At 37.1% G+C, this 12,329-nt stretch overlaps 2 protein-coding genes across 2 annotated transcripts in view; one reads left to right on the top strand and one right to left on the bottom strand.

The window, feature by feature from the left end:
- The window catches only part of LOC308655784 (interferon-activable protein 203-like), a 441,182-nt gene that overhangs the window by 258,654 nt on the left and 170,199 nt on the right, over nt 1–12,329 (bottom strand). The window lies entirely within an intron of this gene.
- The window catches only part of SPTA1 (spectrin alpha, erythrocytic 1), a gene marked incomplete at its 5' end in the record, with an annotated part of 73,073 nt that overhangs the window by 8,424 nt on the left and 52,320 nt on the right, over nt 1–12,329 (top strand). The window contains 9 exons of the mRNA XM_081306060.1: nt 195–339; nt 3,620–3,774; nt 4,802–4,937; nt 5,072–5,173; nt 6,508–6,645; nt 7,278–7,388; nt 9,411–9,488; nt 9,629–9,784; nt 11,301–11,505. Coding sequence (XP_081162186.1) covers nt 195–339; nt 3,620–3,774; nt 4,802–4,937; nt 5,072–5,173; nt 6,508–6,645; nt 7,278–7,388; nt 9,411–9,488; nt 9,629–9,784; nt 11,301–11,505 — 1,226 coding nt within the window. The remainder of the gene's footprint in view (nt 1–194; nt 340–3,619; nt 3,775–4,801; nt 4,938–5,071; nt 5,174–6,507; nt 6,646–7,277; nt 7,389–9,410; nt 9,489–9,628; nt 9,785–11,300; nt 11,506–12,329) is intronic.

The following is a 12,329-nucleotide window of genomic DNA, read 5'->3' as shown; positions in this document are numbered from 1 at the left end:
ATAGTTTCTTAACATCTCAATGGAAACAAATAACAAGAAAAAAATATTTTAAATTACTTTCTGCTAGTATGCAGGAAAGTAGGTAATTGCTACCTGGGAGAATGAGGCTGGTGCCTGCTCCATGCTCTGTTGCTCTCTTTGTCTTGCAATGCCTGCCATCTTGTTTTGTTGGAGCTCATGTTAATGTCTCGTAGGGATATGACTGAAGCCATGCAGTGGATCAAAGAGAAGGAGCCTCTAGTCACCTCTGAGGACTATGGCAAAGATCTTGTTAGTTCCGAGGCACTGTTTCACAATCATAAGGGACTTGAGAGAAACCTTGCTGTCATGGACGACAAGGTAAGACACTGTTGAAGGAATGGCTGACCCCTGCAATTAGAAAATGTACTTGATAGACCTCTTGCCTAACTCCATGCCTTCAAAGGACACCCTAAATCCACTATCTTCAACAAAGGAGAAATTATGTGACATTTGAATATTTTTCTTTATTCGAATTCTTGCTTATCCAAGTTCATGGGATACTGAATAGTCTTTAATTTTATTCAAATTATTTTTATTTAAATATACTTATATGATTTATATTCTGTTGTCTTCTGTTATATATTTCAGAATATAAAAATAAAATGGTATCTTTGAGGATATTTCTCTAGTCTCTCTCAGTAAACTACCCTATGGCTAGAATCATCTGTCCACATTTTCTTCTGTTGCATCGAATCCTGCTTCTTTCTGTTCTTCACTCAGTGTATCAGGGAAGCATTCTTCTTCTTTTCATTCTATGATGAACACGGAGACTCTTGGGGTAAATCTACCTTTAGGTTTCCTTCTGTAAGCTGAAAAGCCCCAGTTCCTATATCTGGAAGACTAGACACATGCATACTAGAACTTGGAGGAGGCCTACCTCCTTGAATGTTTCTTGTCCTTTATTTCCTCCCTTTATAATGTTAGCCGCAACTTAAGCCAATGACTACTGAGTGTCCACAGAGCAATCGACCCACAGAAAGATTCACATTGCTGTTCTTTCATTGTAACTCTGTCCCTGTGACCAGTTTTTACAAATATCCACCATGCATCTTCTTTCATTCTCTCTCATTTGTTTTCTTGTTTTTGTTCTTTTTTTTAAATAATAGTAAATAATTAAATCCTAGGATTTGATGAATAATGATAAAAAATGCCAAACCATACAAAATACCTGATTATATTTGAGTATGATGAAAGAATTAATGGTAATATGTGGAAAGTCACCTGTATCTACATTTTGACATAGTAATCTGTTCTTCAGGAATTGTGATTAAAGTGGTATAATATTACTGGGTTTTTTTTTTTTGCCTTGTGGGCAGAAATGTTTTTGTGACTCCCACAGTAAAATTTAGGGAGACAATATAAAGGAATAAATGCAGAAAACTTGCTGCCTCAATTTCATTGATTGACATTGTTCTGTTCAGTTTTCTATATCTACATGGTTCAATTTGGGTGGATCATATGTGTCTTAGAAATTTGTCAATATTATCTAGATTTTCCAGTGTATTAGAATATAAAACTTCAAAATAGTTTCTAAAGATAATCTGGAATTCAGAAGTGCCTCTCTCTCTCTCTCTGTTTTTTAAATCAATCTCACTTATCAGTTCAAAGAACTGATTATTTGTTGCATCAATCATTTTACTGTGTTTCATTCTCAATTTCATTAATTTCAGCTCTGATCCTCATCATTTCCTGTCTTTGATGGATTTTTGGCACTTTTTAGGTCTTTTTCTAGGGTCTTGAGGCATAACATTATGAATTATTTATTTGGGATCTTTCTTTTTTTCTTTTTAAAGTAGGGACTTAATGCCATAAACTTTCTTCTTACAATTACCTTCCTATTGTCCCAGAGATTTTAATTGTTGTATCACTATTCTCATTTTAAGAACTTTTAAATTTCTTTCCTGATTTACTCCTCATTTAAAGGTGCCTTGTTTTATTTCCAGGTGTTAAAATAATTTCTGTTTTTTATCTTGCTGATTTCTAATTTCCATCATGATCTGATAGGATGCAAGGAATTATTTCCATTTTTGTAATTTCTAAGTAGTGTGTTTTGCTCTAAAATAAGATCTATTTAGAGAAAGTTTCATGTGCTGCCAAGAACAAAATGAATTCAACTGCCAATGGATGAAATATTAATTTGGGCTTGTAGTCTACTTTGATCTGGGAGTAGCCTTTCTGCTTACTTTTGGTCTTCATTTGCATGGTATATCTATTTCCATTCTCTCATCTTCAACCTATGGATGTCTTTGCCTATTAGGTGAGTCTCTTATAAGGAAAATGTGGCTGAGTCTTGCTTTAAAAAACAATTCTGCTCCTTTATGTATTTTGATGGAACAGTTTAGACCATTTACTTTCAGTATTATTAAGAGATGTGATTTATTTCTTGCCATTTTGATTTTTTTCTAATGCTTAATTCAGACTTGATTTTTCTTTAATTCATTATTATTACTAATGATATTCATCCGTATGTTGGCTTTGATTTTTATTTGTCATTTCTTCTGCATGAAATATTGAGTATGTGTTGTAGTGTAGGCTTAGTGGTTATGAATTCTTCTAGTTTCTGCTTATCATGGAAAGTTTTTATTTCAACTTCAATTCTGAAGAATGGTTTCACTGGGTATATTAATTTTGGTTGGCAACTGCTTTTAGTCAGAGCTTATTATATATTATTCCATGTCTTCTTGGATTTTAGGATCCAGGTTGAGAAAATTCTTTTTGGCTTACCTCTAAATGTGACCTGCTGTTCTTTTCTTATGACTTTTAAGATCCTCTCCCTATTTTGCTTGTTAGACATTTTAATTATAATCTGTCTTGGAGAGGATCTTTTTTGATCTTGCCTACTTGGGGTTCTAAATACCTCTTGTATTAAATTTCCCTCATTCCTGAGGCTTGGAAAATTTCTGGAAATTAATTTATTGCAAAGGTTATCCATTCCTTTAGTTTTCATTTTGATGTCTTCATTTATGCCAGCCTTCTTTAAAATAGCACAGAGAATTGTATCTGCAAGTGTGGGTCCTATAACCGCAGGCTGTCTGTGGGTGGAGTGTGGTACAGAAGTCCCCACCATGGCTGATGCAGATCGCCAGAGCACTGCTCTTGTGACTGGGATAGAAAATCAGTTGGCCTGCCTATATCTGAACTCCTACTGTCTGCAGTTGTGAATTGTGGGTGCCCACTTCTTTTCATTAGAACTTCTTTGGAAGGATGCTACCTAAGCACTTGGAGGTTGTCTGCAAGTGTGGGGCCTGCAGGTGCAGGTTTTCTGGGGGTCATCTGGGACACAGAACCCTCCATCACAGTTGGTTCAGTTTACAGTGGTTTTGCTCATCACAGGGGTGGGAGTAGAAAGTCATGGGCCTGACTTTGCTGGAGGCTCTCTGCTCAGCTGCTTCCTTTCTAGGCTGTGGAGGGCTTGAGTGTTGCAGCCTAGATCCACTCCACTCTCTTCTATAATCTCTTAATACCCCAATTCACATATATCAACATAAATATACTTGTAAATTATTATTACTCATATGATCAGTTACACTTGTGCCATGACACTATGCCAGGAGTCAGAATGCTTGATCTCCTACGAGGTTTCTTTTTCATTCCAAAGGTAAAGGAGTTATGTGCCAAAGCAGACAAGCTGATGGTTTCCCATCCTTCGAATAAACCTGAGATCCAGCAGATGAAGGAGGATCTGGTCTCCGACTGGCAGCACATCCGTGACTTGGCTACTGCCAGATATGCAAAACTGCAGGCTTCTTATGGGTGAGATATTCCCTCTTTTCTATTGCTCTGTTTATCTCCGCAGGTGTCAAGTGTAATGTCCAAAGAAGAAAATAGTGAGGGTCTCAGCTCTCCTGTCTATTTAGTGGGGGCAAATAAAGTTTTAATTTGTGATGTGATACTCAGCATAACACCTCCACCAACCTGCACCCTGGACTTCACCTGCGTGTATCATCGCAAGGTATTGTAAAGTGGCCCATAGAGCTGGAAAGGCAGATGATATGACATTCCAAAATTCTGGCTCCTGCTGCAGAACTGGAATAAATTTCCAAGCTAAAGAGCATAGAAATAACTCCCAAATCATTTCCTGAACTACAGGTTAAAAGCTAACAAAAAACAGGGTCACCAGGCACTATTTTAGTAATTTTGTTAATTTTTATGGTTAGTAATTAAATTACCAGAAGATAGTACTTATCTTATTGATATGACTGCAAATCAAAAATTTTTGAATGGGTAACCATTGTTTCAGTTTTTTGAATTATTTTTATTGGTACAGTATAATCACACACAACAGTGGGATTCTCGTTGTTAACGTGTTCACATGTGCACACAATATAACAATAGAATTCATTCCCTACTACCTACCCTGAAGTTTTTGTTTTTTATTAATAGTGTTAAATGTGAGCTAAGATACAAGGAATCCCATCTCAATCCTGGCCCCTCTCCCACATGGTGCTTTCTGTTATTTAGATGACATCTATTTATATATTGGTTACATTGCATTTTATTCAAGTACTGCTGGGATTCTGTGACCTCGTGGTGGTAGAGATTTAATGACTGTCCATTGCAATCCCCACGATACCTAGGAATAGTGAGCCTTCTGTGAAGGACTTTACAGCACTAAAGGATTGCTGACTGCAAACCACGGGAAGTCCATCAGGGAGAGGGAAGGGAAGGATGAGGTTGAGGCACATCTCACCCATCTGAACTCAGTCTGACCCTAACTCTGTTTAAAGTCCTTTCACTTTCGTTTTCCTCCTTCCTCTCCGTTACCTCACCTTTTCCACAGGTACCAGCGGTTCTTATCTGACTATGATGAGCTCTCAGGCTGGATGAAGGAGAAGACTGCTCTGATCAACGCCGATGAGCTGCCCGCAGACGTGGCTGCGGGGGAAGCCCTGCTGGACAGGCATCTGCAGCATAAGGTAGACAGGAAAGGTCTACCCAGTCAAAGGAGGAAGGAGGAGTTTGCATCATCACCAAGAATGCCGGGTTTTTGGCTGTGTTTGAGACATTTTTGTTTTTTGTTTGTTTGTTTGCTTGTTTTGTGTGGCCACAGCACGAGATTGATTCTTATGATGACCGATTTGAAAATGCTGAAATGACTGGTTGGGAGCTCTTGGATGGCAACCATGAAGCCTCTGATGAAATTCAGGAAAAGGTAACCTAGTTGAACAGGCTTTGTGAGATCTTCTTGCATACGCTTTACCTAAACTGTGTCACCTGACAGCATGATGAGTGGTTGCTTACCTTTGAGTCTATTTCATTCACTCTCTGACTTCTCCCTAACTTAAAACCTCATACTATTTAGACTCTTCTATACGCTTCACTTTATCACATCCTCCTCCTCATATCTAGATTGTAAATTCAATGAGGTCTGTACCTTCTTAAAGTTCAGGTCCCCTGTAGTGCCTAGCTTGGTGTCTGCCATATGGCTGCTATCTGTACCTTTTCCTCTCTTCTTTTTACAATCTCAAATCATGCTGATTTTCCTACATCCTGTGTACCTCGAAATTTTCAACACAGAAGTCTGAGGAAAGCAGATTTGCCATCATTCTAACATTCCAGAACACAGGGAATTGTCTTAACCCCCTGACCCAGAGATTTTAATCCAGTCACAGAATCCAAACAGTCCTTGAGGTGACAGTCACAATAAGATCTGCATGCCTCTTTTTATCCTACTAGACTCCAGCCTCCAGCTCTGTGTGATGGGTAAGGTTGAAATAAAGATATTTTCAATTTCCCCAGAACTCTGTGGTAAAATTATAATATGGATTTTATTCTTTGGCACAACCCTAAATCCATGAAAACCTAGCCATTATCCTGAGATTCTGAAAATGTGTGCTGCTTTTTTGATGAAGTTTATAGCAGCAACTGTAATAAACTAGAATTTCTTGGGCAGATGGTTGGTCAGAAACAAAGACTATTTTTTCTGTGTTTGGAAATGTGTTCTTTTCTTCTTTCTTGGATTGTTCTTATTTCTTTTTCAGTGTAAAAGGCCAACTCCTCAGTCTGACATTTTAAGTGCTTTGTGAAATTCAACTTCATGAACTATCTAGCGATTAATCTACCTATTACATTGTCTTCTACAGCACATTCTATAACCTAATTATTAGTATCCTAATAATATCCACTTATTCCCAGTGTTATGGCCTCCTACAATCCTGATACTACCCCTCTGTTCTGTTATTTAAATCTCCATTTCCTACAAAACTTCTCATACTTTTTCCTACATTTACTCCCTAATTAATCCAATCCGAATTAATCTTTTCTTCCTTCTTTACATATACAGTACATTTAATCTCTTCTGTGGCATGTATCCCAGTTTCTCTGTACCACAACTATTTGCTTAGACGTTGGATTGTAATCTCATCCCATTTTCTATTCATTTTTGTAACATTCAAAAGGGTTTGCATTTATAAGCTTCGTAGTAAATATAAGATAAAATAAATTGATTAAATGTTCTTCTGATACATTATCTCCTCCTTCCCAAAGATGACAACACTTAAAAACAACTGGATTGCCCTGAGGGAGCTGTGGTCCAAGCGTCAACAACAATACCAGCAATGCCTGGACTTTCATCTCTTCTGCCGGGACCGTGAGCAAGTGGACAGTTGGATGAACAGACAAGAGGTAACTGGAAGGTTCCAGTCCATCTTAAACCACTTCTTGCACCCTTCATTTACCACCATGGCTGTGATTAACATCTCACAGCCACTGCTTTGGGCTCGAACTTGTACTGGGGAACTGAAGGGTGACCCATGTCAAAAAGTAAATAGAAGCCCCCTCTATATGACCCCTACAATACTCTCATGGGCAAATGCATAGAAAAATATTTAAAGACAGCACGCAGGCTTGAGCACAACGGAATATAAGGTTAAAGGAGTGTCAAATTGTTAAGGGGTCTGGTAGAAAAAAAATTGTAATGAGTCAAGAAATGTTAATCAGATAAGATTTCTTGGAAAAGGTAAGTGGTCCTTTGGAGATAGCTTTCTTGAATTGAGATGATGCCTAGATTGGTGGAGTGAATTCCATGTGGATAGACCCAGTGAGAGAGGGTCTGTCTATCCTCTATTGAAAATTGAAATCATTAGGAAGGATGTCGACAGCTCCTGCTGTTTGAGGTTAATTCCCACATACCTTCCTGATTTGCACTAAATCCCACCTTGCGCTCCAACTCCCTTTGCTTTCTTCCTTAGATAGGCTAAGAGGAGTATTTTTTCACCAGTGAGGACATCTGGGATGTTTCTTTCTGTCTTCTACAGGAATTCCTGAAAAATGAAGAGCTGGGAAACTCTGTGGGCAGTGTAAATGCTCTTCTGCAGAAGCACGAGGACTTTGAGGAAGCCTTCACTGCCCAAGAAGAGAAGATCACAGTAAGAAATGGGCCCTGACTGAGGCTTTGGCTTCCTGGTGCAATACAACACTTTAACCAACAGGTGTCCCTAGGTGGAATCACGCCTGTAACTCTCAGGCACACCATGAGGATGATTCTTCATAAATTTCCATCCCTAAGTTGAGAGCATCATGTTAAGCGATATAAGCCAAACTTAGAAAGTCAAAGGTCATATGATTTCTCTCATCTGGAAGCTGGGGAGGAAAAGGGGGGAAAGAGTTGAGGGGAGGGACTCTCATGAAAATAGAAGGGAGATCAGTAGAACAGAGGAAAGATAAGAAGAGAAGTAGGGAGAGAAAGGGAAGGTATTGAGGAAAAAAACCTGATAGTATCATATATATTGTTATTTTTGTGCACATATAAATTCCACTGTTATGTACAATTAGCAAAAAGTAAAGAAAAAAAAAGTTGCCACCCCTTGTTTTGTTTTAGCAATATTTACTCATGTCTTTAAAACTCCTTGATTAAATTTTATAAATGTAATTTTTTATGTAGTTTGAAAACTAAAACTTATTCAGGATTTTTCTTTAGATAAAAGGAAAAAAAACATCCAGGAAAAATAATCATACATTTTTTTCTAGCACATTTCTTCCCTGAAAAACATATTTAGAAAGATTTTTAAGATGGTAGGCAATTATTTCTTCTGATGAAATGGATGATGGCTCTTATTTTTTTCTGCAGCATAAATAAAAACTATTGGGTCCATATTTAATATAGGATTATCACTTAAACATTTGAATTTTTTTGTTTCTCCATTCTAGTAATATCTTACTATAATTTTCTTTTGTAATATCTAAGTAATATCTGTTCTTTTCCTTTATGGTATATTTATTCTTTCTACTGTGTTTTCGTCTTTGTGTTTCTCATCTAATACTATGATTGAGATATTTGGTGAACCATTGGTAATAACATTTCAGAAAACTGATCAATATATAAGCAATATATAATCTCTATTTCTCTCTCTTTGTCTCTCTCTCTCTCTCTCTCTCTCTCTCTCTCTCTCTCTCACACACACACACACACACACACACACACACACACATACACACACACCATTGCCACCACCAGCATCAAAAATGACAGTCAAATTCTAAGTCTTCCCTTTTTTAAATGAATGGATTACTTTTTATTTATTTTATTTAAATTTTTGTTTTCAATTAAAAATGTTAGTGCATTATAGTTATGCATAATGTTGGGGTTCATTTTGACATAGTTACATAAGCCTGGACTATAATGTGCTCTGATCATCCCCAGTACTTCCCCTTTCCCTATTTTCCTCCCTCCCCCTATTTCCTTGCCTAATCAATTTGATGATTAATATGGCCCCTTCTTAATCCATATTCTTATCTGTTGATTCTCAAAAGCCAATAGTATATAATAATTTTTTATAGTGTTATCATTTGCTTTATGTTATTTTCCAATTCTAATCAATTAATCCATTTAAAATACAGCAATTTGGGGAATATGTATGAATAAGGGTAAAAATTCACTCTTAGAATTTCTGACTCCCCTCCCCTATATAGCTGGAGATATATATTATAGGTTAATGAATGGAGTTGGGGGGATGAAGACTCAGAAAGAGAGAGATTATATAGATACTGGCCACTGGGTGTGGTTTTATGTAAATAGCCATTTTTTTTTCTATTTGAATAGATCAAATATTTACCTTTTAGTGACATCTGCATTCATTCATTCGTTGTAGCTTGGATTGAAAAAAAATATTTTGGTGCACGTGTATGAATATGTAACAACAAATACCACTATTCTGTGTAATAAAATTCTGTATAATTATAATAAAAAAATGTGGCACAGAGAAGCTAATTGACATGATTAAGTGTATTTTGAAATACAATTTATAACAGAAATAAGAACTAGGACCTAGATCTTCTGACTCTCAAACTTGTTGTCTTCCCACATTGCTGTTTCATTTTCATACAGTGACTCAAACTGACTGCTTGCTCAGTGGTCTCTGAAGAGAAAAATCACTCTATATTTTTTCCAGACCTTAGACAATACTGCAAACAAATTGATTGACAATGACCATTATGATTCGGAGAACATTGCTGCTATCCGTGATGGGGTAAGTCCAAAGGCAAAAAACTTCTAACTGCCTGTGCACTGGGATGGGGAAAGTTGGGTCCTGGTGGCCAGGGTGGGCGGTGAATCTCAGGCATCCATATTTGGCTTTGCAGACATTAAGTTTACTCATGGTTTCTGCAGTTGTTGAGCCGGCGGGACGCCCTACGAGGCAAGGCTGCCACTCGTCGTAAAATGCTGCAGGATTCACGTGATCTGCAGCAACTATATCAGGACTCAGATGACCTAAAAAACTGGATTAACAAGAAGAAAAAGTTGGCAGATGATGAAGATTACAAGGTAGGCAGGGTTTCCAGGTCCTGGATATCCTCATGAGCAGTTGTCTTCATGGAATTACAGTCTTGGGGCTGAACAGATGGATGATGATCTCCATTTATAGATGAGGTAACAAGATTTGGGAAAAAGGTATTGACTCTCCCCTAAGGAGAGTCTGTGTAACCTCCTTATAGTAGAAAAATATTATGGAATGAATCCCAGTGATACATTTAAAATTAAAAGAAAAATACCATCAACTCAAAAGGAACCCAAGAGTTTGACCTAATGTAGACTTATTCCGTTTTGCCACTGAGAAGGAACAACCACTTCTTCTATACAAGAGACCTAGGATCCAATTGGAAAAGGTCCCAAGTTACCTAATTACTTAGAAGGTGACTTAACATAAAGTGTTGAATCATGAACTCTAGAGAAAGTGAACCTGGGCTTGAATTCTTGCCCTTTACTGTTGAAGTTTGTGTGACTATAGAGATTGCTAAATGATCTGTGGCCATGGATTTTTCTTCCTTGGGGTTGTGGCAAACACATATTTTATGCTCACAGAAGTTATATAATATAAACTATTATGCACACACATGTCTTTGCATACTATTTGTAAACTTTCACATTTACAGTCAGGGCTAGAATTAGTCTCTCAATTTCTAGTCCAATATCTACTGACAATAGTTATTTTTCCAGATATTAAGTAGTTATCTGTGATCCTTATGATCCTATCTATCTATTATCTATCTATCTATCATCTATCTATCTATCTATCTATCTATCTATCTATCTATCTATCTATATCAGTGGTTCAATCCCCAGCTCATTGTTAAATTTTTTATTTTGAGATTCACTAAGTTGCTTAAGGCCTCACTAAGTTGTGGAGGCTGGTTTTGAACTTGCTATCTTCCTGCCTCAGCCTCCTGATATCTAACATGACCCTTCAAAATGTTATATATGGGTTCTAATATTCTATTGGTTCTTGTATCTTGGTGGAACTATAAATCTTGCTTATATCTTTCATTCTGTGAAACCAGGAAGTAAGTGTTTGCATTCCAAATGGCTCCCATATGTTCAGAATAAACAGATCTTTATATATATATATATATATATATATATATATATATATATATATAGAGAGAGAGAGAGAGAGAGAGAGAGAGAGAGAGAGAGAGAGAGAGAGACAGTAAATGGAGGGTTTAAGGGCTTATGTACTATGAGAGGAATGGAAAGTAATTTTATCTTTCATGATAGCTCTGATTGATTGTTACTGCTTGCATGGGGTGCCACATTCAATGTGATCTTCAGGCCCTCTTCAGACTCCGTAGAACTAAATGCTGTATTGGTTAGCCATTCTTCTATGTGTGTAGAAGGAGGGATTGATTGCATGAGTCCAAGCACTGGGCAAGGACTCTTCTCCCTTATGGTGTCTTCTTAGTACAGTTAGATTTACATTGAGAGCAACTCCTTGTCCTCAAAATTTCTGCCCCTCATTCTCCAGACAATGATTTTTGTCATTTATTTTGGCCTCTTCTCTCAGGATACACAGAACTTGAAGAGCAGGGTTCAAAAGCAGCAGGATTTTGAAAAGGAATTGGCAAATAATGAAATCATACTCAAGGAGCTGGAGGAAAAAGGCCAAAAAATGATTGAAGAGGATCACTACGCCTCTGATAACGTGGCTGCTCGTCTGAAGGAAGTCACCAGCCTCTGGAAGGAGTTGATGGATATGACCACTCAGAAAGGTGAGAAGCAGAGGCTTTGGTGGAAGGCTGCTTCCTACACTCTGAAACCTACCACGTTCACCTTCATGAGCATGAATTCACCTGGCAACTTCTATGAGTGGGGATGCTACCCATTTCCTTCTCTACGTCTTCCTTTTGTTAGTCAATGGTTTAAAATACAAGCTGAATTTTTCCCCTCTGTGCACCAACAATATTTTATTTTCTTCACGTATGTGGGTTTTTTTTAAAGCCAAAATACTTGTGTTTTCTTCATTTTTCCCCCTGTGTTTTCTCTTTTCTTGAGTAAATATTCATGAACCATGAGTTCAGTATTGGCTTTGCATCTGAATCTAGTGTACTTAAATTAGGTTGTATGTTTTGGTTCTATAAACTAGACAGAATGTTAGAACCCATTTGTAACATTTTGAATGGTTCATATTAGACATTAAACATTGATGTTAAGAGATTATACATGAACAGATTATTGATATCACATGTGATTTTCCTGTAGTATTTTATTTTTTTAGGGTCTGGTCGCTTATTGCTTATTGCTTTTTTCTCCTGTCTAAAATTGATCAGGCTATTCTCTAAGCTTTTTTAGAAAAATTCTCACATGTATGCCTGAATAGTCTTACTGATATTTTATCTTACTCTTACTTTGGAGAATTAATCAGTTACCAATAATTAACATGAATAATAAGTTTTCTTTATCACTGCCTCCATTGTTATGAACATCATCTGTAGACATTACTCCATCCTGGTTACACAAGAGATATGTTACATGATTTATTTATTTATTTGGCTGTCATCTCATTTTTGGTGAGGTCAAAGAATCCAACCTGGTT

The sequence above is a fragment of the Spermophilus citellus genome, assembly GCF_964194105.1.
Source record: "Spermophilus citellus genome assembly, chromosome: 9".
Classification (NCBI taxonomy): domain Eukaryota; kingdom Metazoa; phylum Chordata; class Mammalia; order Rodentia; family Sciuridae; genus Spermophilus; species Spermophilus citellus.
Note: the sequence above shows the minus strand (reverse complement) of the source record. Positions and strands in the feature narration are given on the sequence as shown.